Source organism: Molothrus aeneus, chromosome 4 (assembly GCF_037042795.1).
Source record: "Molothrus aeneus isolate 106 chromosome 4, BPBGC_Maene_1.0, whole genome shotgun sequence".
NCBI lineage: Eukaryota > Metazoa > Chordata > Aves > Passeriformes > Icteridae > Molothrus > Molothrus aeneus.
The window spans coordinates 17258801-17284080 of NC_089649.1; the positions used below are offsets into that span (position 1 = coordinate 17258801).

The 25280-nt window shown below is 48.8% G+C and overlaps 2 protein-coding genes across 6 annotated transcripts in view; one reads left to right on the top strand and one right to left on the bottom strand.

Annotated features, from left to right (window-relative positions):
• On the top strand, positions 1-21334 carry TMEM150C (transmembrane protein 150C). 5 transcript variants are annotated; one of them, XM_066548013.1, is made up of 9 exons: positions 1-74; positions 5204-5339; positions 10464-10548; positions 11557-11610; positions 11728-11760; positions 11863-11930; positions 15384-15511; positions 18191-18368; positions 19014-21334. In XM_066548013.1, exons 2-9 carry the CDS (start codon positions 5333-5335, stop codon positions 19220-19222), a joined length of 762 nt encoding a protein of 253 aa, XP_066404110.1. In that variant the 5' UTR covers positions 1-74; positions 5204-5332; the 3' UTR covers positions 19223-21334. The 5 variants fall into 5 exon arrangements, with proteins under 5 accessions (XP_066404110.1, XP_066404114.1, XP_066404111.1 ...); XM_066548017.1 differs by having other exon boundaries at positions 10467-10548; XM_066548014.1 differs by having other exon boundaries at positions 47-66.
• The window catches only part of ENOPH1 (enolase-phosphatase 1), an 8687-nt gene continuing 4725 nt past the window's right edge, over positions 21319-25280 (bottom strand). The window contains exons 4-6 of the mRNA XM_066548012.1: positions 24615-24747; positions 24224-24347; positions 21319-23245 (exon numbers count right to left, since the gene is read on the bottom strand). Coding sequence (XP_066404109.1) covers positions 23106-23245; positions 24224-24347; positions 24615-24747 — 397 coding nt within the window. The 3' untranslated portion in view covers positions 21319-23105. The remainder of the gene's footprint in view (positions 23246-24223; positions 24348-24614; positions 24748-25280) is intronic.

Consider the following 25280-nt stretch of genomic DNA (forward strand, 5'->3'; position numbering starts at 1 on the left):
CGGGGCGGGGCGGGGCGGGGGTCGGACCCAGCCCGGCCGCGGAGCCGGAGCCGGAGCTGCCCGCAGGTGCGCAGGTAGGAGCCGCTGCCGGCAGCGCCCGCCACCCTCCCGTGTCGCTGTGGCCCCGCCCTGTCGCGAATGGTCGCCGGCGCCCCGGGCGCGGTGCGGGTGCCCCGGAGCCCCCGAGGTGCGAGCGGGGCAGGGCTGGGCGGGGGGCGCCGCGGGGGCTGCGGCAGAGCCGAGAGCGCCGCGCTGCCCGTCCTGCAGCGCCCTGGGTCACGGCGGGCACACACGGGCCGGGTAAGGGGATTAGAGCCGCTCCAGCCAGGGCCCGGAGCAGCCGGCTGTGGAACAGCTCTCCCGGGTCATGATGTCGGCATCCCGCCCACCCGTGAATCCGACCCTTCGCGCTGCGGGATGTGGTGGTGACACAACTCGGCGGGGTCTCGGCCAGGCTGCTGCATAGGGGTCTGTGAAGGAGCGCACCTGGGCTGAGGGTGTGGGGTGGGACAGGTCCTGCCTTCCTTCCCCAGATCCTGTCAGGATGTCCTGTCAGGACGTGCAGGCTGTGTCCGGTTAAAGTCCCTGGAGGCAATTTAAGGTGTCGAGAAAGGCCCCTTCGGCTGTGCTGTGGTGCCTCGGAGAAGGAAGGGCGAGATCCCTCTCTGAGTGATAGAAAGATGCTGGGTGCTGATGTCCCAGGGGCGCTTGGGATCTCTGGCTTAGCTCTTAGTTAGCACATTGTGCTTGTGCCAGACCTTTGATTCAGAGCCCTTAAGATATAAACGTTGCAGAAATTATGAGTTAACCTTTCTGCTTTTTTGTTTGTTTGTGTTTGTTTTGTTTTTGTTTTTTCAAGCAAAGCTGCTCATGAAAGTGACCCTAGGGGTTGTCTGGTCAACATTCAGGCAGTCCTCATGCCGTGGCAGTGCACACATGCATGGTTAATTAGGAATAGCAATTCAACATGGAGGAGGGCAGCGTGTGGAAGGTATATCCTGACACTGACTGCCTGTTGTGTCTTGCTCAAGCAGATGACAGTGCCTAAAAGAAGGGGGCTTGATTCTTGCCCACTTTCTGCCTTTGGGTAATGGGATGAAGACAGGGGACTCCTATTTGCTTGACAAATGTCTTGCTCCTGATTTCACTGCTGAACTATTTAAAGTCAAATTGTTTTCTTGTGGTTTATCCATGCCCAGCTGTCAGCATTTTCTGAACCTGGGTGCTGAAAGTGCAGTTGTTTCATTTCCCCTTTTAAGATCCTTTGTGCTGCAGTGTTTGCTTTTCAGATGCAGAGCAGGGATGTGTGCCTGTAAGAACACCAATGTTTTCAATTTTTTTTTTCTTGGAAGAAATGTCATGTCTGTGGTTCTCTCTCTTCCCCCAGCCATTTCCAGGCAGCCTGAGATTGCAATATTGCAGTTTGGCCCAACAGAGAGACTTTAAGGTCCCAATCCTGCAGTCCAAGCTGAAGCAGTGAGCTGTGATTGCAGGTTAAGTGGGAGCACAGAAAGGTCTGTGAGAAAAGAGAAAGATGATCCTAGGCAATCTATTGGGAAGCATACACTGGGATAGGGGGTGGTGGCAGGTGAGGAGGCAGCTGCTGCAGTGGAAGGCTTTGATCAGGACTCTCTGAGTGCACACTCCTTTGTGCCACTGATTTCCAGTGGGATGTCTCAGAGAGCAAATCACTGGCCTTGGTGTCTAAAATGGGAATAATTCTGGGCTTTTGCTGTCTCAAGAAGACTTGCAAAAGTCTCTCCTCACCTTAGGTCCCTGCAGGTTTCAGAAGAGGTCACCTGAGGTTCAGGGATGAGGGCGGGATGAGAGTGAAAAGGAAGAGAAACACATTGGGAACAGGTGAAAAGAGAAGGGCAGAGCGAATGGGAGGAGAGGAAAAGACTGATACAGCTTCAGAAACCATGAAAGAAACTGTTTAAACAGCTATAGGTTACCTCACATGGGGTTTATTGCACATTTTTAATGCTGAGCTTGCTGCTGGATGGTCCTGCCTGCCAGGGAGAGGTCTGGGCAGCCTCTCCCATGGGTGGAGGGAAGGGAGCAAAAGCCTGGAGGATGTGGGCTGATCTGCTGCAATGGTGGGGAGAGTGTCCAGCACCCTCCCTGCAATTTCCTGAGCTGGGGCAGGTCCAGGTACTTAGGGAGAGGACTTCTGCTCTTGCTGTATTATTTCCTGCTTCCAGTGAGGAACCACTGGTATTAATAGTGGTGACTGCCTAAACCAGAAGAGCCAGTGGCCCTTCGGTTTTGGCACCACAGGACTGCAAGAGTGGGTTTTGCCTGGCCAGCATACTGAGGATGGCCACAGCTTTGTCAGAGGGAGCCTCCCCAGTGTGGTCTTGGCTCTTGGAGGTAGTTTAATGTGGTCTCCTACAAGAAAGTTGGACTCTGAAAATATTTCAGTAGACTTAAAAAGTAATAATCCCTCTGGATGCATTGTAGAGGCTGCTCACACAGGCTTGGCCCCTGTTTGACAGCTGGAAGCTGTTCACTTCTCCCCTCTGTCCCTTGTGTTTGCTTGAAGGGAAATGCTGTATGGCACCTTCCTACTGCAGCTCACCCAAACACCCTAAAAACTGCAATATATGGTTGCAGCAGCTTGAGACACTGGTAAACAAAGGAAATTAGTTCCTAGACATAAGGAATGCTGGCAATGAAGTGGTGGACACCACAGGAATACCTGTCTATGATGGCTTACCTCCTACTTGGCCTCTCAGGGCTAATGATTTCCACAGGTCTCAACAGAGTCAAAAGACAATCCCTGTGCCAGAGAGGGCCACTTTAGTGGGGTGACAGGAGCCAAGCCATGGGAACTGCATGTCCATTCCTTGCAGCTCACCCTCTGGCCCTCTTTGCTCCTCCTCTGGGGCTTTGGTGGTTAATATGTGAAGAAGAGGGCCTCTTTCTGTGGAGGAGGAGTAAGTCCTCAGGCTGAAGAGCTTGGTGAGGGAAAACTGTCCTGAGGAACAGTGTGCTCTGCCACAGTCCCTAACAGCTCACAGGCCTGGGGTGCATTTACCAAAGAAAATGCTGCTCTGGGGACAGTGTACATCTCTCCAAAGATGCTAAGTGCAGTGAAGAAAGGAGCTTATGCATCCAAAACGTGAATAGGAGAGGCGTGAAAGGGATAAGAGAGATGAAAAACAGGGTAAACAGGTAGGAGAAGCCCTGCTTACACCCCACGAGAAGCTCTGTAGCTTGAGTGTGTGTTTTCTGTTTGATGGGGAAAAACCAGTGACAGGGTAGAAAAGGCAGGAGAACCTGGAATTTTTCTGGCCTTGCAGGGCGTGTACTCTCTCATCCATAAAATACAGGAGAAAGAGACAATATGATCAGGAATAACGTTCTGCCAAGTCTGTTCCCCTGGGCTTGTCTGTTTTTCCTTACCTTCAAAGCTATTTGTAAATCAGCACTCGAAGTTTCACCTCCCTGTTAAGTGTTCTTTGCCACGCCCAACACTTACATTGTTTTCCTGATAATGGGACAAACCTTTGGGGCAGACTTCCTTCCCCCTTCTGATGTAATGTGTGTCTTGGCTTTGCTTGCTGGTACACGTTGGAAATTATTGAAGACATTGGTAATTTTTTGGGACTGAGGAGCAAATAAAACACCTTGATCAGTTTATTAATAGCCTGTCAAGACCTCTGTAGGTTATGGGAGGAGAAACACTCAATCTGCTTGTTGCTGCTTCATTAGATTGGGGTGGTTGAGGTGGAGGACAATCCTTGACTGGACAAATTGCCTGCTCAGTGACTCTGACTTCCTGGGCTTTGCCATAGCATCAGCCTGCATTTCTGTATTGCTTGCAGAGCAAGGAGATGGTTTCAGAGACTCTTTCCTCACAGCACAGCTGAAGCAGGGAAAGCTTTGCTGTTGTCTTTTTTTTTTTTTTTTTTTTTGAGGAGATAGATAGCCCTCCTCATTTTCCAGCAACTCTTCAGTTTGGGGGTTGGCTGGAACTTTGAGCTAAGTGCCCTTCTCACAAGTATCCCAAACCAAAGGATTCTCAAGGGGAAGATATGGCCCTGTGGTGGTGGTGGTGGTGTGAGACTGTGGGTTTGGGCTGTGTTGAGACTCTGCTAGAGATTTCCCTTGTGTCTCAGAGGTCTGGTGAAAGTGGCTCCAGTCTTGAGTATCTCTGTGTTAGGGAAACTTTGCTGTCTGACCACCCAGAGCCACTCTGTCAGTCACACTCCCACCACCCCCGGCTGGGATTGAAGCCCTTTCACAGTGGGTGGTTGCATTAAGCTGATGTGTGCCTTGCTTGACTCCCCACACACCCCACCTTTGCACAGTCAGACAGGTTTTCCTCACTGGTTGGATCTCAGGATTCCCACAGCAGAGTCCCAGGAGCCTGGACCCTTTAAGTAATTTAATCATGGTGCAGTAACACCATAACAGCTTGAATTTATGCCTTCACGGGGACTCCCTGCACTAAGGAATCCCTGACCTTTTATACCCTCCCAGTCTGTGTGCCCCTTCCAGTTGTGATATTTAGTCTGGGGCCTTCTGGCTGTTTATTTGGCTTCTACAGAGATTCTGGGTGACCAGCCACCCTTGTGCCACAGGTCTCCATGCCCTTTGCTGGGCAAAGGGTGGATGCCAGGTCATGGCCCCTTGCATGTGGCTCCAGCCACCACCACAACCTGCAGTTCCCACTGTGGCTGCTCACCAAGCTACTTGTATTCCTCAGCATCTGCACTTGGAGACAGTAAGGCATGAGCCCTGGGACGTGGGCAGTCCAGCAGGCACTGGGAGGACTCACTGGGAGCTGGTTGTCACCTGGCTTGTGCAGCCCCTGGGGTCAGGAGGAGCTGGGATGGCTGTGTCTTCCAGTGAGTATTCCCTAGCAGAATGGGATCCCTGGGGCAAAGAACATGCAGCACCTGCACAATGCAGCTCTCCTCAGCTCACCCTGGCTGCTCCTGCCTGGTTGCAGTGCCTGCTGCCCCAGCTCCTTCTGTCTGAGCTGATGTTTCCTCTGCCTTACCCAGCTCCTCTCTCTGCCTCCTTTACCCATTTGCAGGCTGAGGGCCGCGACTGCCCAAGCCCTGCTCATGGTATGAGCGGGACCTCATGGAAGTCTGTGTGATATGGCATAGGTCCATGGGTCAAAGCCTGCAGAACACCCCTTTAGTCCCGTGGTGGCAAACCAGATTAATTTTTATTTTCTAACACCCAGGAGTGTGGTCTGGAAGCGGGGTTTGTGCCTGGTTTGTGCAGCGCCAAATGCGAGACAGACAGCCACAGCCCACAGGAGTTGAGAGTCGGCGTCTCTGGCTGTGAACAGCAGCTCAGCACTGGTTGCTAAATGGCCTGTAAGTACTTACACCCATGTGGGACTGGGGGTGAAGGTTGTGGGGCAGCAAGAAGCACAAAACCAAGAGCACTTTCTGAAATACGGTGGGATGCACTGGCCTCAGGGCCCAGCAGTGCTGCAGGAATATCTCTGGGTCAGACACTGTGGATATAAATGTGTCCTTTACTGCCCCTGTTTTTCGGTGATTAGAAGGTTTCATTCCTTTGTTGCACTTGGTCCATCTCTGATAGGTTTATGTTGGCCAGAGCATTTCATTAGCACACTGAAAACAGTGTATGAAGTGAGACAAGAAACATGTACTGATGTTGCCATGGGTGAAAACATTGCCTCTCAACGTTGTTGCCGGATTCCTGAAGCACCTCTCCTGCTTCCCCCGTGCACAACCCAGAGATGTCTTTACCTTTTCCCATTCCTCTTGTATAAATGAAATGAAAATGGCATTTCTGCGCATCTGTGAGATGGTAGGGGGGTACCTGGAGCAAGCAGAACATCCTACCCTGCTGACAGAGGGGATCACTTCTTTTCTTGTTACCCCACCATTTTGTTATGTATTTACAAGCCTCTGTCACATCTTATCTCTCTCATTGTGCACTCACACTGGAAACCTTGAGATAAACCTGAAAACACCCTGCTTTGATATGTTGGCATTTGTGACTTGTGGGTGGCAGGTTATGTAACGTGCTGGTTTGTATCCACTCAGTTACAGTGATTAGCTATCAAGTGACTGGGGTTATTTTTGCTTTTAAAAGCAACAGAGATCTATAGTGGGCTCCCCCAAAAGACAGAATGTGTTTGCTCCCCTTTGATTGTTGCTGACTGGCAGCAATTCTTTATGACTTACTCTGTGTTTTGAACAGTGTTCTCCTTCTCACAGTGCTCCTGCCTTTGTACCTATTCTCTGAAATAACCCAATGGCCTGGTGCTGTGAAATGCAGGAGTGTTGCTCTGGCTTATTATGCATTTCAAATGCATCCGCATGCTTTAGTCTTAAAAAAGATGTATGACTCTCTTAATGTGGTAATTTTGTCCTTCCTTACATTCATGTTCTCTGGTGAAAGCAACTTCAGGAGGAGCCTGTAACTTTGCTTGGCAGATGGAATTAAGATGTCCATATTAAATGAACCTTGAGCAAGCAGCAGTATATGTTTGGTGAGCTGCCTGCTGTAATTGAAGTGTGTACATTAGGGGAACGGAAGCTTAATTGGTTGAGGGTGTATAGCGGGGCAATGGTAAAAAAAGCAGAGCCAGCAGCTGACAGTCTAAGCAGATTTAGACATAAAAATGGAACTGGAGATGAGTAAGCTTGCATTGAGAGAAATTCTCAAGGCACACACCGGGGCAGTGCTAATGTGAAACTCTTTTCAGTTCTGCACCCTGACTGAGGTGGCAGCAGGAGCACACCTCAGCAGGGGTTTTGCAGTGCTGGTGTGAGAGTGTGTGTCAAGAGGGATCGGAAAACCACATGTGAGCTTTGGAGAAGGTGGGCTGGGTCAGCTGTGATTACTGAAAATGTTTTGGTTGGTTTTGTGAATCTATTGCACCATGAGGGCTTTCTGTGCCTGCCTGTGCAAGCCTCAGTGATGGAAGATCAATGGTTATGGGAAATTACCAACTGCCTCTTGGATGCAGCGTGGTTATTTGGGAGAACATGGGCTGGCAGAGGTTGCTTTTGTTGCCAACTGGAGTTGACTGCTCAGATTTGGCATCACTGGATGTGGCAGCAATGCAGAACAGAGCTGTGGAGAGGAAATTTGGCTTGATGTCATCCCTGTGGAGCAGTTAACAGTCAAAGAGTTTGTTTCTACATTTCCCATAAAGAATTTTGATGCTTTTCCTATCACTCTTGGCACTTTACTTTGGCTAAACTGGTGTGGTGCTGCAGGGGAGGATGATATTTGGGTTCCTTGTTCTCTTGTTCCTGTCTGCTTTCAGAGGTGCACAGAGGTCTCCCAGCTTGAAGATACAAACACTGGGGACATCCCTGAAGGAGGACAAGGCTCACCCAAAAGCAGCTGCTGACAATGATGTCTGCTGAACACTAGTGCAAAGCTAGGCAGTTTTGGCACATGTTCAGGGTTTCTCCTTTGGAAGAAGTTGGGATTACATGTGATTTTGTTCCTGGCACCTGAATAACACAGCAGGGAATAAGTGAGGAATGTGCAGGAGCTGAGCCATGTTTTTAAACCATCCTCTGCCCACGTGGCAAGGCTGAAACACATCCAAGCCATGGCCAGCATTAAAAGGTGTTGCTGTTTGGGGACATGGAGGAAGGGGACCCTTCTTTCCTGTTTTTGGTATTTCATCTGTCAGATGCAGGTGGCTTCTTTCTTTTTAACTGGCTGAAATTAGGGTCTCTGAGCTATGGAGCTGGCTTCCCATCAGGACACCGTGCTCTGCACTGATTGCTCATTTAATATGCAATGATTTCAGATGTCATTTTCTGTTAGTGGCTGATGAAAGGGGACTCAGTGTGGCACAGTGAATATTAAGCAGAGGGCTGTTTTCCAAGGAGATGGGTCTGTAGCCATGTTGCTCTGACTCTGAGGAGGTTGGGCGCTAGCCTTGGCCTTGCTCCATTTTAGAGCTCAGCACAAAACAGTGGTTATGTCAACAGAATTCTCACATTTCCCCATTTCTGGTGTGGAGTCCATGTCCCCGTGTGCTGCCTCTCTGCTCTGCCTGGGGGTAAAGCCCTTCCCACCTCCCTCTCTGCATGACAGGCAATGCTGAAATAGCTTGTGAAGGCTGCTGCTTCCATGCTGGGAGGTGGAGGAGCTGCAGCAACCCATTATGAGGACAGGTATTATGGCTGTTTGCTTTTATTGTGTAAATAAAACTTTTGTGCCTTTCCAAGGGTGAAGGGTAAATAATAAGAAGTGCCATCCCCTGAGAGGAAGGAATTGTGTTACCTTGGCTCAGTCCAGCCACCACCAGTGACCAGAGGAGAGTTGAGCACAGCAGTAATTACCTTGCAGGGCAGACAAGGGCTGGAACAGGAGGTGGTTACCTGCCTGCTCCCTTCATCCAAGGCAGGAGGGGGGAATTTGGCCACAGTTATCACAGTCTCCCTTGTGTGGGGTGCTGGCACTTGGGCACTGTGCTGCCAGAGGCTGTCAGGGACACAGCCCTGTGGCAGGTGGGACAGCTGCCACCTGGAAGTGGTCCTTGAGATTGCTGTCACAGGTCTCCCAGTGCTACAGCACCACCCAACACCAGCTAAGGAATGCTGCTGCAGTGCTGCTGAGCAGCAGGAGGAAAAGGCAAGGGCAGCACTTCATGGAATAGCTGCAAGCATGGCAGCGGGAGCTGTGCAGGTTACAGAAATGTGAGATGCTGCGTCTCCTGTGCTGGAGGAGAGAAGTGAGATGGGAAATCTAGTCCTTCTTGCTGATAATTTCTTCTGATCTGTTCACTGTGCTAAAGATCTGTATGCACACTGGAGCTGCTTTTAAATCAGCATGCTTAATACTTGCATCATTTCATGCTGCTTGTCTGCAGTTCTCTCTGCTCCCAGGTCAGAGAAGAGACCTTATCTGCCTGCTTTTCTGTCTTTTAAGGTTTGGAATTCAGCCTTACTCCAGGCTGTCTGTACAAACAGCACCAAATCGTGGTCTCGTGGCTTTGTGCAAGTGAAGTGTGACTCTGGGCACTGCCAGGGTGTTGTTTTTATCCCTGCTAGGCCATTTGCAGGGAACACAAGATAGCTGACCTGTAGAGGTGAGAGTGCCATGCCTTCTACAGGGTGTGGGGAGCCTCACTCCAGCTCTTCAGCCTCTGTGCCAGTGAGGCAGGGCAGGAATTGGTGCCTGGGGCCCCGAGCAGTCCAGCCAGCGTGTCCTTGGCAGCTTGGGGTGCCTTAGGGGAGCAGGGAGCTGGGGGCTGCTGTGACATGGGGAGGGTGCTGACTCTTCTGGGTCTTCAGAGCAGGGAGCAGACCATGGCTCTGTGCTGCAGGTGTCGGAAGGCCAGGGGAGCTGAGAGGAGGAGGATGACAATGCAGGTACTTTGTTCTCTGGGGCAAAGGGATGGGTCGTGGCTTTAAGGACCTGGGCGAGGTAATTGAGCTGGAAATGCAAGCAGGCTCCAGTGAGAGGCTGTCATCTCTAAGTTGTCCTGGCACCCCAGGGTGCCTCACTTTCTCCCTCATGCCATATGGGTGCTGGTGGCCCAGGGAATGCCTGCCCTGCAGCAGGGAGGGGGGCAGAGCACAGGGGCACGGGTGCTGCTGCTCTGGTGAAAGTAAAGCTGGAGTTGTGAGCCTGCTGTTGTTCCCCTCTCCTTGTGTCTCTTGGCTGTGCTGGTGCCTGGAGGAACATTTATGGAGGAGGACAGCATGAGAAAATACTTGATCCATTATCAAAGGACTCTCATGGAGACGTAGGACTCTCTGTGTCTGCAGCACAGCAGCGCTTCTGAATTGCACATATTACAGGAACAGCCTCGGCACTCCAGATGCTCATCCAGCATGATCTTGCCTGGAGGACAAATGCTATTCCTCGGGAGGCGCTGTCCGCAGCATCCTCACGCCACATGCAGGATTTCACAGTGCCTGCATGTCAAGGGCTGATGCTGCTGGCAGCCTCGTCCCGGCTCCCGACAGCGCTGGGAGCCGGCACTGGAGCTTGGCTCCCCTCTACGTGCGGCCAGACACTATTTTCAGCTGCTTGCTGTGGCCAGGATGGGAGCTGGTCGTGCCCTTTGTGGAGATGATGGCAGCACGGGCATCCCTCTCTCTCCATGCTGCAGCTGAGGCAGTGTGTGTGGAATCGGTAATGATCCCGGGTAGGAGGCTGCCTTGCCTTGTGCGTGTGGGAAGTAGCAGGGAATCAGGGCTGCAGGTCTTGTGGTCACCTCGCACAAAATCCTTGAGAGAAGTGCTTTGAAAACCACTCCGATTCTGTAGGTGTGGTTGAACAGTCTCCTGCTGCAGGGCTCGGTGCCTCGGTTGTTCCAAACCGCGTGGAGGATGCTGCCTGCGGGCACAGCTTATTAACCCCTTGTGGCCATGAGCAGCTCGGTACCTCGGCACTGCCGTGGGGATGCCCTTCCTGCTCTCAGAAGAGGGGGGCTGAGGAGGGTGGGTGCCTCAGCCCTCTGTTGTTACTTTGTTCTTTGTTTCTAGCAGGTATGGATGGGAAGAAATGCAGCGTGTGGATGTTTTTACCTCTTGTCTTCACCCTGTTTACATCAGCTGGATTATGGATAGTGTAAGTTATCTCCTGCTGGTTACTTGGGAGGCTGCTTCTCATTAAGGAGAGTCTTTTGGGAATGCTCTGCCCTTGAGCTGCTGTGGGGCTGGGAAGGCACATGGTAGGGGCAGGGGCCAGTCTGTGCCGCTTCATGGCTTGAAGTATCACATTTTTATCCCTGAGTTTCTGTGCTCCCCAGGCAAAGCTGCTGACCTTGCTTTCTTCCTGGTATGTGCTACTGGGAGCTGCCTTAAAAGACGCAGCCAAAAATGTAAAAATTTCCTTTAATGACATTTTCTTTGAATGACTCAGCAGAGCTCTTGGAGAAACACTTAAGCCCTGCTTTGGGGTAGAAATTCAAAATCTGCAGCATCCAGCACCACACTGAAAATCTGCCAGCAGCTTAATGCTGACACCTCACTTTCTCCCTCATGCCTCTTACCAAAATGCCCATAAGACGTGCACTTCCTGAGCTGGGCTCTCTCCAAGCATGCAGGCGATGACTGCAGCCTGAATTTGGGAGTGAAAAATGTGTGATCAGCAGCTGTGCTCAGGCTGAGGAGCAGTTGTGTTGTAGGATGTGGCTTTGGCCATGGTCTGTGGATGCTGTTTTTCAGCAGCAGGGGCAGCTTAAGCCTTTTGTCTGACCTCTACTGCTTGCTGTTTTTCTCATCCCATCCCCTCTCTATTAAAACAGCTTTTGTGGATGGAGTACCATAGTAAACCTGATGAATCAAACTGACTCAGAGTAAAAATGAAAACATTCCCCTGGCTGGTTGTTTTTAAAGCAGCTCAGTTCAGTGACCCTTTTTGTCTACTCAACCATGCAAACCAGATGCAACACAAAAGAAGGCACATGGACTGAGAAATAATAAAATGCTTGGGCACAGGGAAACACAGGATCCTCCAGCAGATCCTGCCAGTGAGCTTGAAACACTTTAATGTGTTGTTTGAGTGATATTTAGAATGGAAGCTAGGATGAGGTTTTACACTACTTCCTTATTTCTTTTCCCTTTTTCTTGACAGGTACTTTATAGCAGTGGAAGATAACAAAATTCTCCCACTAAGTGTACCAGATAGGTAAGAGCTGTTTCTGGGCTTTATATTCAATCACTTGTTTCTTTAAAATAATGAAACAATTACAACAAAGTGGGAAAGAAAACCTTGAATCTTTATTCCTGTTCCTGTGTCTCTTAGGAAACCTGGTCCCAAAAGACCGCCTTATATAAGGTAAATGAATTATTTTCTTCCAAGTACTGCTGTGGTTCATGTGTCTCTATTTATGTGTCTCTGCCATCCTGGAGTTACAATGATACACTTTATATTTTCAAGTATTGCAGGTGATGCACCTCCTGCAAGCTGTGTGTTTAGTCAAGTCATGAACATGGCAGCATTTCTAGGTAGGAACCACAACTGGAGTTTCTTTCTTTCTGTTTGTTTTAAGAGTTACTGAAACATAATTAATATCCTGTACATATTCTTTTTGAATGTGATGATGTGAAACCTTTTGAACTCTATGTTTCATTGCTGCTTCTTCCCATTGCAAAGAAAGAAATGTGACAGGGGAAATGCAACCTCCAGACTGCAAATCTGTGTCGTGGGAGGCGTGATCGTAGGTGACTGTCTCGGCCTTGGTGATCATGAAATGGTTGAGTTTAGAACTTCTGCTGTAAGGAGAAAAATGAATTTAGGAAATCAAAGCAGAATTGATCCCCTAAATTTCAAGAAAGCAAGCTTTAGGGAGGTACTTAGCAGAATATCTCAGGAATCTGCTTTTGTATCTCAGGAGGGCTTAGGTGTCCATGAGTGCTGGTCAGTCTTTAAGAACCACCTTTTAGAAGGACAGGAGCAGGCAACCCAGCTGTGTGGGATTGTGCTCAAAGAGTGGGGCAGAAGACCAGCTTGGCTTAAGAGGAGAAAGCCATTATGTGGTCTCTGGAAGAGAGGTTATGCTTTGCAGGAAGATTGCAGAACTGTGGTTTGTTTATGCAGGGAGAAAACAGGAAAGGCCAAAGCTCAAATTGATTTAAAACTGGGCAGAGTTGTTTCAGACAACAAGAAGAGTATTTTTAAGTATGTCAGTGGCAAAAGGAGGCCTAAAGAAAATGTTGGACAGATACTTGTTAAAGGCTGTGACCTGACTAATAAGGATGAAGAAGAAGAGAAGGCATTCAATGCTTTTTCTGCCTCAGTCTTTAATAAAATGGAGATAGACCTTGGATTCTCCAGTCCTCTGGGTTGAAGGACTACAAGTGTGGGACAGTGACTGTCCATTTGTGAGCACTGGAATTGTCAGGGACCAGATGTATCAGCTGAATGCCCACAAGTCCCTTGGTCCTGGATGGGATTCATCCCAGAATACTGAAGGAGGTAGTGGATGTTAGGGCAGGATCCCTCTCTATCATCTCCCAAATGTCTTGGGATTTTGGGGAGGGCCCTGCTGACTGGAAGCCAGCCAGTGTTATTCCAACCTACAAGAAGGGCATGAAGAAACACTTTGAGACCTACAGACCTATTGGTCTAACCTCAGTTCCTGGAAAAATTGTGGACAAGATGATATGGACACATTTAAAGAATGATGCAATGACCAGGCACAGTCAGCATGGGCTCACAAAGGGAGAGTCCTGTTTAAGAAATTCAATATCATTCCATGATAAGGCCACACACCTGGTGGATGAAGGGAAGGTGTTGGATGTAGCTTTTCTGGATTTTAATAAGACTATTGCCACTGTGCCTCACAGCAGCCTTCTGGAGAAGTTGTGCACCTATGAGATGATCAGGTTGACAGTGCACTGGGTGAAGAACTGGCTGAAGGGCAGGGCTCACAGGGTGTAGAGAAGCCCCATCTGGCTGCCATGCAGCCACCAGTGCTGTCCCTAGGGCTCAGTTCTAGGGCCTGTTCTGTCCAATATTTTTATCAACGATCTGAATTAATGATGTGAGGGCACCATGAGCAAGTTTGCTGGTGATCCCAAACTGAGAGGTGCTGTTGACTCTCCTGAGAAACCAGGTGCCTTCCAGAGGGATCTAGATATCTGGAACATTGGGGAGTGATTAATGGGATTAAATTAAACAAGTCTAAATGCTGTATCCTGCACCTGGGACAGAGTAACACTGAGCTCAAGTATAAATGGGAAGAGAATGCAGAAAGGGAGGTGTGGATCTCTTCCTCCTCAAGTTCAGTGATAGGACATGGGAATGGTTCAAAACTACTCCAGGAGAAGTTTAGACTGAACATTAGGAAGCATTTATTTACTGAGAGAGCTGTCAAACACTGGAATAGGATTCCTAGTGAGGTGGTTCATGCCCCAAGCCTGTCACTGTTCAAGAAGCATCTAGACAATGCCCTCAATAACATGCTTTAACTTTTGGTCAGCTCTGAATTGGTCAGGTAGCTGAATTTGATGGTTGTTGTAGGCTCCTTCCAACAGAAATAGTCTGTTCTGTTCTAATCTCTGCTTTGTGGGTAAAGTCAGTCTTTCCTCTGCTGTATTTGTGTACTTCTGAGAGTTGCTTTTCGCTTGTATCTCTGACCACCTTAGTTATGTCAAGATAAAGGAGAGGAAACTACAGAACCATGCTGGAAATGTGGGAATTACTGACATTGAAAATACCTTTGTTTTGCTGGGAATGCTTTTGTCATTCCCATCAGATTTTAGAAAAAGATCACATAATTTCAGGAGTCTGTATTGTAGATACAGAAATTAAAAAGTTCCTGTACATGAGCTTGAGTAGACAGGTGGCTGTCTGTAACAATTGCCTGGGGGTGGAAAATAGAAATCCTCTTTTTGGGGTGGAACAAAGTTCTCATTTTTAAGGATTTGGAGTGGATTGATTCACTAGAGTAATTGTGAGAGAGTAAATTCATCTGTCTTTTACAGTTTGGGTAATTTTCACTGATAGTGCCCTTATTTTCCTAAACCATGTTTTCAGTATTATACCAGGGATAATATATTTTCGATATTGTACCAGCACTTTTGTGGAAAGTGCAGATCTAATTTGCTAAGGTGAACTATTTACAACAATATGAGCTACTTGCTATTGATTTGAGCATGAGCATAAGAAGGTGTTTGCCAGCAAGCAAATTTCCCTGTTCAACTAAATTGGTTTTTAGTGGTCTGGCTTGAATCACATCTGAGAGCCAACTGATTGCCTGGCTTTCTGTGTTGTTCCATGCACCATTCACTAGGGAGGGCAAAAATACACAATTTGAGTATCTTCTGGGGTTATGCCATATCATATGATGCATGATATATCATATCTATCATGTATCATATACCACAGTGCATGGGGGAATTGGAATAAATGCTATTCCATTCCTCATGGAAAATCAGTGCAACATTTTGGCTCATGTTTGTGCAACAGAACTTGTTCCAGAAGAGGAGAAAAGGCAGTGGACATTATGGCAAACCCATATAGAAATATGTATGTGCCATTCACATGTATTGAATACAAGTGGGGTTTGACATCTGTCCTCCAGCAGAGCTCAGCGCTCGTGAGTGGAGTGAAGCAATGCAAGTCCAGGTGCCACTAAGTGAATGCATGGTGTGCATGTGTTGGACTATGTGCTGGGAGCTTCACAGGCAAGCAGGAAGGTGTTCTTTCCCCCCAGAAAATTTGCAGACAAAGCATAATGAGAAAAGGAAGCCTGGAGCTTGCTGTAGCTGGATTACAAGAGAAATGCTTCCTGTGCTTAATCTTGTCCCTGATCAGGTAGGAGGGGGCCGTGCAGAAGCACAAAGCTTGCAAGCCTGCAGGTAGAAAGAGGAGGAGGGGGCTGTGAGGCCCCAGGCAGGTGTTTGCTGCAGCAGGTTCTCCCTACTGATGTCCCATGCCTTGTGTTTCCTTCCCAGCGCTTGTTGTGGCTGTCCTGCGCTTCATTCAGCTGAAGCCCAAGGTGCTCACCCCGTGGCTGAACATCAGTGGCTTGGTGGCTCTGTGCTTGGCCTCTTTTGGGATGACCCTGCTCGGCAACTTTCAGGTACTGCTCTGCAGGCTTGGACTGCTCTGTGATGTGACTGCCCTGCTTTCCCAGCGGCTCTGCTTGGATCTTTGAGCCAGCTGTGATGTGAGCCTGGGGAAAGCATGTGCTCCAGTCTGTGCCATTCACATTCTCTGAAAAAAATCCCTTTGCCCAGGATTTTTCTCCTGGGAAGCTGGGAAGGCTCAGAGAAAAGGAAAACAATTCTTATCTCATTTGCTTCTCCCGTGTTGTGCTCATGTGTGGAATGTGTTTGGAGATTGTTTACCCACAGGTGATTTGTTTTGACTCTTGGGCCAACTGGGGCCAAGCTGTGTCGGGACTCTAGGAAGAGTAACGAGTTTTCATTATTATCCTTTTAGCATTCAGTAAGTATCTTTTCTGTATTCTTTAGTATAGTTTAGTATAGCATTCTTTAATATAATATAGTATAATAAAGTAATACATTAGCCTTCTGAGAACATGGAGTCAGATGCATCATTCCTGCCTTCGTCGGAGCAGTCCCCAGCTAATACAATACCAGCCCTCCCTTTACCTGCTCTGCCACCCTCTATCTGCCATTTGTGAGCTGAGATGAAGGGCCACAATCACTTTTCACATGTCTCCAGCAGGGTTTGCACCTGCATGCTTAGACGTGACCTGCTGAGAGCCTCAGCAGGAGCCTCCTGAATCTCTTGAGCCCTGGGAGTCGGCACAGATGGCCCTGGGTAAAAGGGTTGAGCGGGAAGTTTGCAGCCACATATGTGCAAGCAGATGCGCAAATGCCCGTACAAATTTAGCAGACAGCTCAGTGTCCTTCTTTTAAAACATATGCTGCTTTAAATCCACCTCCTGCTGATCCTCAGGCCTGCCAGGAGAGGGACACAGCAGAGGAGTGCCAGGACTTCTCCGGATGTGGCGGGTGTCTGGGTGAGGGCCCTCCCATTCCCCCTCTGTCCTGCAACGCTATAGGAACCAACATCTGGCACATCTGTAGGGATGGGTGTCCCCTGAGATCACCATTATGTCTGTCAGGGCTGCAGTGAAAATCGAGGTGTTAGAGTCAGTGGGGCTTGGGTTTGACTCTGAGGTTCTGTCCCTCACTGGGGTGCATGTAATGACCCACAGTAATGGCAGGAACTGAGAAAGGCCAGTGCAGGCTGGCTGCTTCCCAATACAGAAATGGTACTTGTCTTGGGAAGGGTGAGGAGGATCTCTTTGGATTGTGCAGTTATTGAAGGAACTTGGTGTCCTTTACAGTTGACTTCTTGTTTTTTTTTCTTTTTGAAAGAGGTAGGAGATAATTTGACTTTTATGGACTTGGTCTTCCTAACTCCACAACACAAGCCCAAAACCCAGGGTGTTGTTTTTTTCACAAGAGCTTTCCAGCTAGGAATTATGAAGCCTTTGTAACAGCTTTGTCTACCTCTGGGAAGAGTATTTCTAGTACAGGACAGGCACTAGGAAATGGTTTTGACCTTGCCTTCCATTTTTCAGTCTTTAGAGCAAATAATTGTAATTTAATAGTAGATGCTTTGAATCTTGCCTGGCTACAAATTCTGATTATTCTGATATCTGATTCTAACTATCCATTCCATGTCAGTTACCTTGATCTTTTGCCAAACATGAAAACATGCTGTAATGAGACCTTAATCTATGCCTCTCTCAGCCTGACTGCTGAGCTGAATGTGGCATTAAATCATATTTCTGGAAGATTATACATTGGGTGTTTTAGAGGGACATTATAGCTGTGAGTCCCTTGCAGTGCTGACTATCTTGGGAAAGGCAGCTCAATGCCATTTTTGCCTGAATGATTATTTGGACCTACTCTTGAAAGAAATTCAGGGTAGAGAGGAGGGGAGATATCAGTGGAGGCACAGCAGCTAGACTGTTGTCCTGTAGATTGTGTCTTGTTTGATGGGTATTTGTTAAATCATCAAACAGGAATTAAGGCTGCAGGGAGAAGTTACAGACTGGTGGTTTCTTTTCTAGAAAAGCCTCAGAGGCAGAGGGAAGATGGAAATTGTTTGGCTTAAGTCCATGCTGGACTTTTAAAATGGATTTTTAGCCTCAAGGAGTCTTTTTGCAGATTCTTGCTAGTTGTACCTGGCTGTCATTTTGCCTTGCAGTGTTGCACAGTGAGTGCCTTGTGGGACAGGGCAGCCCAAGGAACAGGGAAGCACTGGCACTCCAGAGAGGTTGGGTTCATGTTGTCTCAGACCCCAGTGGCCAAGGATTTGGTGTAACTTGCCAAACCAGGATGGGCAGAAGAGGAAATTGGAGGAACTTGCCAAACCAGGAGCATGTATTTGTGTTTTGGCTTGTGCTAGCTCAGGGGAGGGCCAGGGCTGGCACTGAAGGTGCACAGTTTGCATCCATTGCAGGGAGCTGTACAAGACCCACAGTGGATTGTCCTTGCCTGCCCTGGCCATCACTTCGAGCCAAGGAAGAATTTATTTCTGAGCTCTGCATTTGTGAGTCTTGTCAGGGAGCTGTGGAGACAGTCCCCAAGCAACTGCATTTTCCAGGGTGCTCTTGGGCTTTGGGAAAAAGATCTGCTTGACTGTGACAGCTGTCAACTCACCTTGGTTATGTTGCACCTTACCTCTCTGCCAGAAGAAATGATACATCACCTCAATCCAGTTAGCTCTCAGATAGTTCCTGTTGTGTCCAGGCAATCACTGCTTTATTTGTTGCCAGCTCTCCAATGATGAGGAGATCCACAACGTGGGCACATCACTGACCTTTGGCTTTGGGACACTGGCATGCTGGATCCAGTCTGCCCTCACCCTCAAGATCAACCTGAAGAATGAGGGGCGGAAAGCTGGGATTCCACGAGTGGCTCTGTCAGCCAGCATCACCCTCTGCGTGGTGCTCTGTATCCTTTTGTCTTGCTCCCCAGGAAGCCAGGTATTGTGTCTGTTCTGCAGCAGCTCTTCTCACACCTGTCCTAGGATCTCAAAGCATTTTGGAATGCTGATCAGTCTGTTGTCATGGCACAATCCTATTTCAGTGCCACGCTGTGTAGAGTGATGCTTCCAGATGTCACAGAAAGGGACAGTTTTGCAGGTGATCTAAATAGAAGGAAGTATTTCAAAGTGTGGGTTGAAAGGTGTTCCCATTGCCTGTGGTGGGTGCACTGATCTGATCCAGTTCCCACTGGGAAGCTCCTGGCAGGTAGGGGCCCCCAGCCAGGTCCCCACTTGCTGGCTCTGTCCCTGGCTAGCTGGATGCTCAAGGAAGTCACTGACTTCTCTGCACCCAAGTCTTCCCCTCTGTAAATGTTCATCACCCTGATCTGGGATCAGGAAGCCCTGGTCTGTATAGGAGAGCTGCTGTGCTCCATGGGCATCATTGGACACCTGACATCCCTTTCATCTCTAGCATCACATTCACACTCTCCTCATGATGTTTGGATGGGTTGACTTATCCAGGTGACTTTGTTCAGATTTTTTTCCCTGTTGGCTTTCAAACTGGTTGGTGTCTCTGCTCCCACTTGTTCTCCTTGACTTCCCTCTTCCAGATTTCATCCTTATGGCCCAGGGCATTCACATGCATGCTTCCAGGATCCAGTGGGGCCTAGTGATGTGCTTCCTGTGCTACTTTGGCACCTTTGCAGTGGAGTTCAGGCATTACAGATTTGAGATAATTTGTTCTGAGTACCAGGAAAACTTCCTGAGCTTTTCCGAAAGCTTGTCAGAAGCCTCCGAGTACCAGACAGATCAGGTGTAGCCTGTCCTCTGGCAGGGGGGAGGGGGGCAGGTGCGGTCTCATGGGTGAAACATGACCTCATTTACACTTTTTTATGAGTTTCTTTCCATGTGCAATCATGATGGCATTGCCAAAGGGCTCTGAGGGTGGCTGTCTCACTAAGAGCCAAACAAACAGAGGTGTCTGCTGGAAGAGGAGTGGATCCCTCTCAATGGCAGCATGAGAGTGCACAAGCCGCTTAGTTTGTACCACCAGTGACTCTGAGTGGCTCTGTCACCCTCCTGTTGCTCAAAACATGCAGCAGCCCCTCTGAGGCTGGTCCTGCTCAGCCCACCCTGCAGAGAAGGAGCTGAAGGAAGCAGGCTTCTAACAGCAAGAGTCTTCAGGAGCCACCCGTTCCCGAGTCACCAGACTGCATCTTCCATGTGTTTCCCGGGTTGTTTTCTTTGCTGCCAGCCCAGGGAGCTTGGTAGGGGCAGCAGGAGCAGCTGTTTCTTCAGAACCTGGAATCAGACACAGAAGACCCCAGTGGACTGGCTTTCATGGCAAGCAGGCAGGCATTTCTTCCAGCCTGGAAAGCGGCTGACGGTAAATCTGGGTTTGGAAGGAACTGTGCTGGGATCAGGAAGTGAGGCTTGGCTGGTGCTGCCTTGTGGCCAGGCAGATCATCCCCAGGCCAGAGGGGTGCCACTGGGATGCTGTGCTTGGCTTCCTGGTGGGCACTGCTGGGAGTGAGGTGCTGAACCGAGATGAGAACGTCTGTGTGCTCTGAAGACAACCCAGAAGAGGCTGCTTCTTCCATGTGCAGTGCTTCCACCACACATTGTGTATAGTATTTCAAAAGCTTTTAAATTTTTTTTTAATGTTCACTGAGGGGAAAAACATTGTGTTAGAGACACCAGGCTCATCTGCCACAAGAACAGTACCAGTGCTTCTGGGCACAGGGTTTGGTTTTGCTCCTTGTGCAAGCCAAACTTCAGACATGCTGGTTTGGGCTCTGGGCCCCTCAGTGTGGCCAGCTGTCCTGAATGGAGCCTGCTGCAGGTTTAAATGGGCTTCCAGGGTGCCAGGATGGAGTTCTGGCATGGAGGCTGGCTGATCTGCCTGAGGGCTGGAGGTGTGAGAAGGGACCAGCAAAACCAGAAGGGCTTCTCCCTCCCTAAAGAGAGGTTTTCAAACAGAAGGTCTGTTTTCAGATAAGAAGGAGCTCAAAACCTGATTTTGGGAAGGCTGCTGTATTGCCTGGGTAGAGGAGTGATTGAGTTGCTTCTCCCCATGGCTCCTATTTTTCCCCACAAATCAGGCTCAGCTTAGGTTTACATCTTGTCTGAGCTGCAGGAAAACAAGCAGAAATTAAAATGGTAGGAAAAGGCACTTGAAGGGGAACTTGTACTACTCTGTGGCATTTCTGACAGAGAGGAAAAGGCAAAAGGGCATTCAGTCTTCTGCAAAGGTCACAGGCCTCTCCTGAGAGGAGAAACAGTTGAGACAAACTGTGTTTTAAGTAGAAAGCTTTCAGCCAGCCCTTTATTTTCTGTGCACCAAAACTTGTTCTCAGGCAGCTGTTAGAAATCCAGAGGATTTCTGGCCAACAGAGGGTTGTTGTGGAATGCTGAAGGCTTCCTCCTTGTGGCAGTCATGAGTGGAAAGCTTTCCCAGAAGGATGTGCTGAGAGTGGCCAAGGACACAGCAGTGTGAGGTGCCAGCTCCCTAGGGGCTCATCCAGGGAGCTCCTCCCGGGCAAGGACAGGAGGGGGACAGTCTGGAGAACATGCAGGTGGGATCCTCTTGCACTGGCACACACTCAATCCATATGGAGCACAAAATAGCAGTTTGTTGTAAGGGTGTTTTACTGTAAATAGTTCACTGTGTCTTTTTTTCCTTAATTAATTAATTAATACTTTCAGTTTATTATTTTAGCTTTTGTAATTTTATCAAAGGGGAAAAAAATGATGTGGTTATGTTTTTTCCTTTTGCTCCTTTTCCTATATGCAATCCAAACTGAATTTCAGGTTTTTAGTGATAATTCTGTACATTTCTTAGAGTATTTCTAACAGCACATTTCAGTAAAACTAAATGACAACCAATGTACACTAAAACATGACCACTAAATAAAGTGCTTTTATGGAGAAAGTGAGCTTTATTTTTGTCCCTACCCCAAGCATAGCTTTCTGATGGCAAAGGCAAAACAAAAGGTGAGTATTTATTTACAGTGTAATGATTAACATTATCACTTAAGGAAGCCAGGGACCATTCAGCCATGCAGATACACTTACTGTAACAGCACTAATTAGCAGGCTCTTTCTAGGAGCAGCATCACACCCACTGCACAGCCCAGAAAGGCATCTGGACTAGCTGCCCCACAGCCTGACCTGCTACTATTAAATTTTTAGAAGGACCATGCTGGCACAATTTGGTTTCCCCCGCAAGTGGTTGTCTCTTCATTGTTCTTTACCTATCAGCCTCCCTCAACAGGGACAGCTGTAGGTATAAATCAGAGCTCAGGAAGGCAGCAAGCACATCCTATATTCTGGCTGGCTGTGAGGGCAAGACACCCATGCATGAAGTGCCAGCAGCAGGGAATGGGGAAACAGGATTTCAGACAGGAGTTTCAGACTGCCTCTGATTCCAGTACTACCAGGTATAACCTACCTGTGGCTCTCACTCCTGCACTGAGCCACAACTGAAATCCTAAAATATTCAGGGAGGTAGTACAGCTTCCTTGGCAGGACAAGGCTGCTGCCTTAAAGGACTGGGGAAAGTGACAGCAGGAACACAGTGTTCACAGGTTTCGAAATAAAATAATAACATTTGCCTTTTAGGTGCTGGGATCACTGGTGCTAAGACACTGGGCTAAATGCTGTGATGGAGTGAACACAATGAAAGCAAAGGTGTGTTTTTATTTACTACATTAGGAAAAGCTCCATGACCATCTGATCTACATTGGCACAATTTAGGTAAGGTGAAAAGGTCAGAGGATTAATTCTTATCAAATGCAGCAGGATGTCTGCCCTCAGGAGCAGCTTGTCAAGGTCTGCTCACAGCTGACCAGTGCTATGAACATGTGACTGGGTGATCTTGGCTGGAGGAGGAGCTCTGTGGGTCAGTGCTGAGATACTTGAGAAATGCTGTCAAGCTGACTTTGGGCTTCAGACAGTGGTATCCCATAGCATAGCACCAAGAGGCAGCAGTGAAGTGTGTCCAGACTTTAATTTTTAAAGCTGTATTTATATATACTCGACTTTATTTTGGGAAGGCTGGCTGTGGAGCTCTAAGCAGCTTCCATATGCAAGTTGTGCTGTTTTGTACCTAGAGCTGCTGCAGACACAGCCAAGATACGCATTATTCCTTGTCTAAAGAGCCTGCCTGCAGCACGGGCTGGTTCTGTGGCAGCCCAGTCCTACTGTACTATAGCCCACAGACGGCATTTCCCTTTGGGAATCTACCTGTGAATGTTTTCGACTTAGCAGAAATCCTATCTGCAGGGAGAAGCTCACATATCCCCCCGTGGTCCCCAGTGCTCCCTCTGGGACAAGGGGACAGGAACCTTGTTTGCAGACTGCTTCTAACAGTGACAGAGCTCACGGTGCGGCATCTCAGCACCAGCTTTCAGGGGATGAGTCTGGAGGAAGCATCCCCTTAGCTAACTGCTAGCCAGGAAAGGGGAGGAACAGCAGGGCTCATGGGTGCTGCTCCCTGCCCTGTTCCCATCTCCAGCTGGCAGCAGGCCTCTGTCCTACTGCACGAAGGACCCCACACCATACTCTCCATCCATACCTGCCCGCACGAGGCCCAAGACATAAAATGTGGATTTGGTTTGAAATTCTGATTATGGACAAAATGACCTAACATTTCACAAGGACAATTAGGTGAAGCACAGTCTTTTGTGCGTGCACCGCTTTCCCTAAGTGGAGGAAGGCAAGAACAGTTCGGTGAAAGACGAGATGAGGCTGTAATAGGATTTCTCATCGTCCGTCAGTCCCGCGTTGCCCGGTCTGATCACCACAGCCACGTGAGTGTCCGCCTCCTCGGCTGCATTGGCTTCTGAAACAAACAGAGAGGGGACAGCTCTTACTGACCTCTTCACAGCAGGGTCCCTGAGGCTTGAGGGTGCTCCAAAAACTCGAGTGCTTTTAAAGGCTGAGACCGAGAAATCGGTGTTTGCACATGGCAGGGCTCTAGAGAGGAACCAGCTCCTGGCAGACCTGCTGTGGCTGGCTGTAGCTGCAGGAATGGACAGGAGCTGGCTGCCTCATCCCCTCCCCTCTGCCAGCTGATGGCTGTCCAAGGCTCCTTCCAGGCACCACACACCATCAGCTCGATTCCTGTCATGAGGCTGTGGTCAGCCTGTGGCATTTGTGAGTCAAACAGCCCCCTCCCCCAGTCACTTCTCACAAGCTTCTTTTTGCTCCCTGAGCACAAAAGGCCACTGGAAGATGATCCAGGGAAAAGGAGCTCCCACCAGCTCTGTTGCCAAGGCTGGGAAGGAGGTAAGGACTAACTCTGGGGGACTGAGCTGGCTCAGACTGAGACCCAGTGCTATTTCTGCCAGAAAGATGTTTCCAGCTAAAGCAGGAAATTAAATTAGCTTCTCAAGCCTGGCTTTCCATGGGTCAAGTCTTGGCAACCTGAAGCAATGTTTTCCTGCTGCTGAACACAACCTGACCATAAAGTGGCACAAAGAATCAGCCACGTAGCAACACAGCAAACACCATCATTTCCCTGAGCACCGGCCAAACCACTGACCCTGTTTGTAAATGGGCCGTGCCGCAGCACTCTCTCCTGCCTGGCTGGTGCAAAGGCAGCTTTTCTACTTGACCTATTTTCCCTCATTGCAGCACTGCACATGGACATCCCACCGCTGTGTGCAAGCCTGGGTGTGTGAAGGAGGAGGATTGCAGCAGCTAGAGGGAAGGTGCTGAAGCATTTCTGGGGTGCTTGTCAGAAGGCAGCAGCACACCTCTGAAGAGCACCTGCCTCCCCTGCACAGGTGAGGGGCAGCAGGACTGGCAGGTCACATACCTCGAGGGACATCTGTCAGGAAGAGGATGTTGTTGGTGGCACACCCAATACTGGCAGCAATCCTCCTGTAGCTCTCACTTTCTACCTTGGGGCCTATTTTGGTATCAAAGTGGCCATCAAAGAGCTGAAAGAGAGAGAAGCACAGGCCATTGCTGAGTGCCACCTGAAGAGCAGGGATAAATCTCCCTCCCTCCCTTTCTGCCACAGTAACGAGGGGTTGGTGCAGCCATGCTCTCACAGTCAACTCCTTGAGCTGAATTCCCATGGATCAATCCCACTGCCCCACCTTCCTGTCACAGAATTCATTCACAAATGTTACAGCAAGGGTGGTTGTGGCAAGGGAGTGCTCTGCAGGGGGAGAAGCTGTAAGGAAGGTGGTAAGGCTATCTACCTCTAGGATATCACCTTCTGTAGAGTATCCAAACAGAAGCTTCTGGGCTTCCACGCTGCCTGAAGAGTAGATATAGACCTTCATCCCTGCTTCCCGCCACTTCCGAATGGCTGGAACAACGTCCTCGAAGATTCTGGAGCAAAACAGGGCAGCAGGTAAGGTAAGGGCAAACCCAGAGGCACCGGGGGGGACATCATTTGCCAGGCACTGTGACAATTTGTTTTGTCCCATTAGTTTGCAAGGGGACTTCATTTTCAATCTGCACAGGGCTCCTGGAACCAGAAGGTCTCTTCCAGCATCAGGTGATGCAGAGCTAGACAAAGATATTTTAGAGATCTCACTCCTTGAATGCAGCCAAGAAGGCAGTTTTCCCCACAGTTTTTGGGTCACTGAAAGACAATTTAGCCTTGTTTTTAAAAACAAAACCAACAGGATATGAGTCTTGCTTGATTTGCTTTTGGATGTTTACATTTTTCTGTCAGGTCATTTTCTTCCTTGGCAAAATACTCATTTTCCTCATTTGGCAAAATACTTTGCAAATTTATGGGCTTGTTTTACTTACTTAGAGATCTGAAATGCACAGTTTAATCAAGCATCTCTTAAATAAGATCAGGCTTAATTTCAATTGTCCCTACTTATGCACTCCTGTGTTGTGGCTGAAACAAA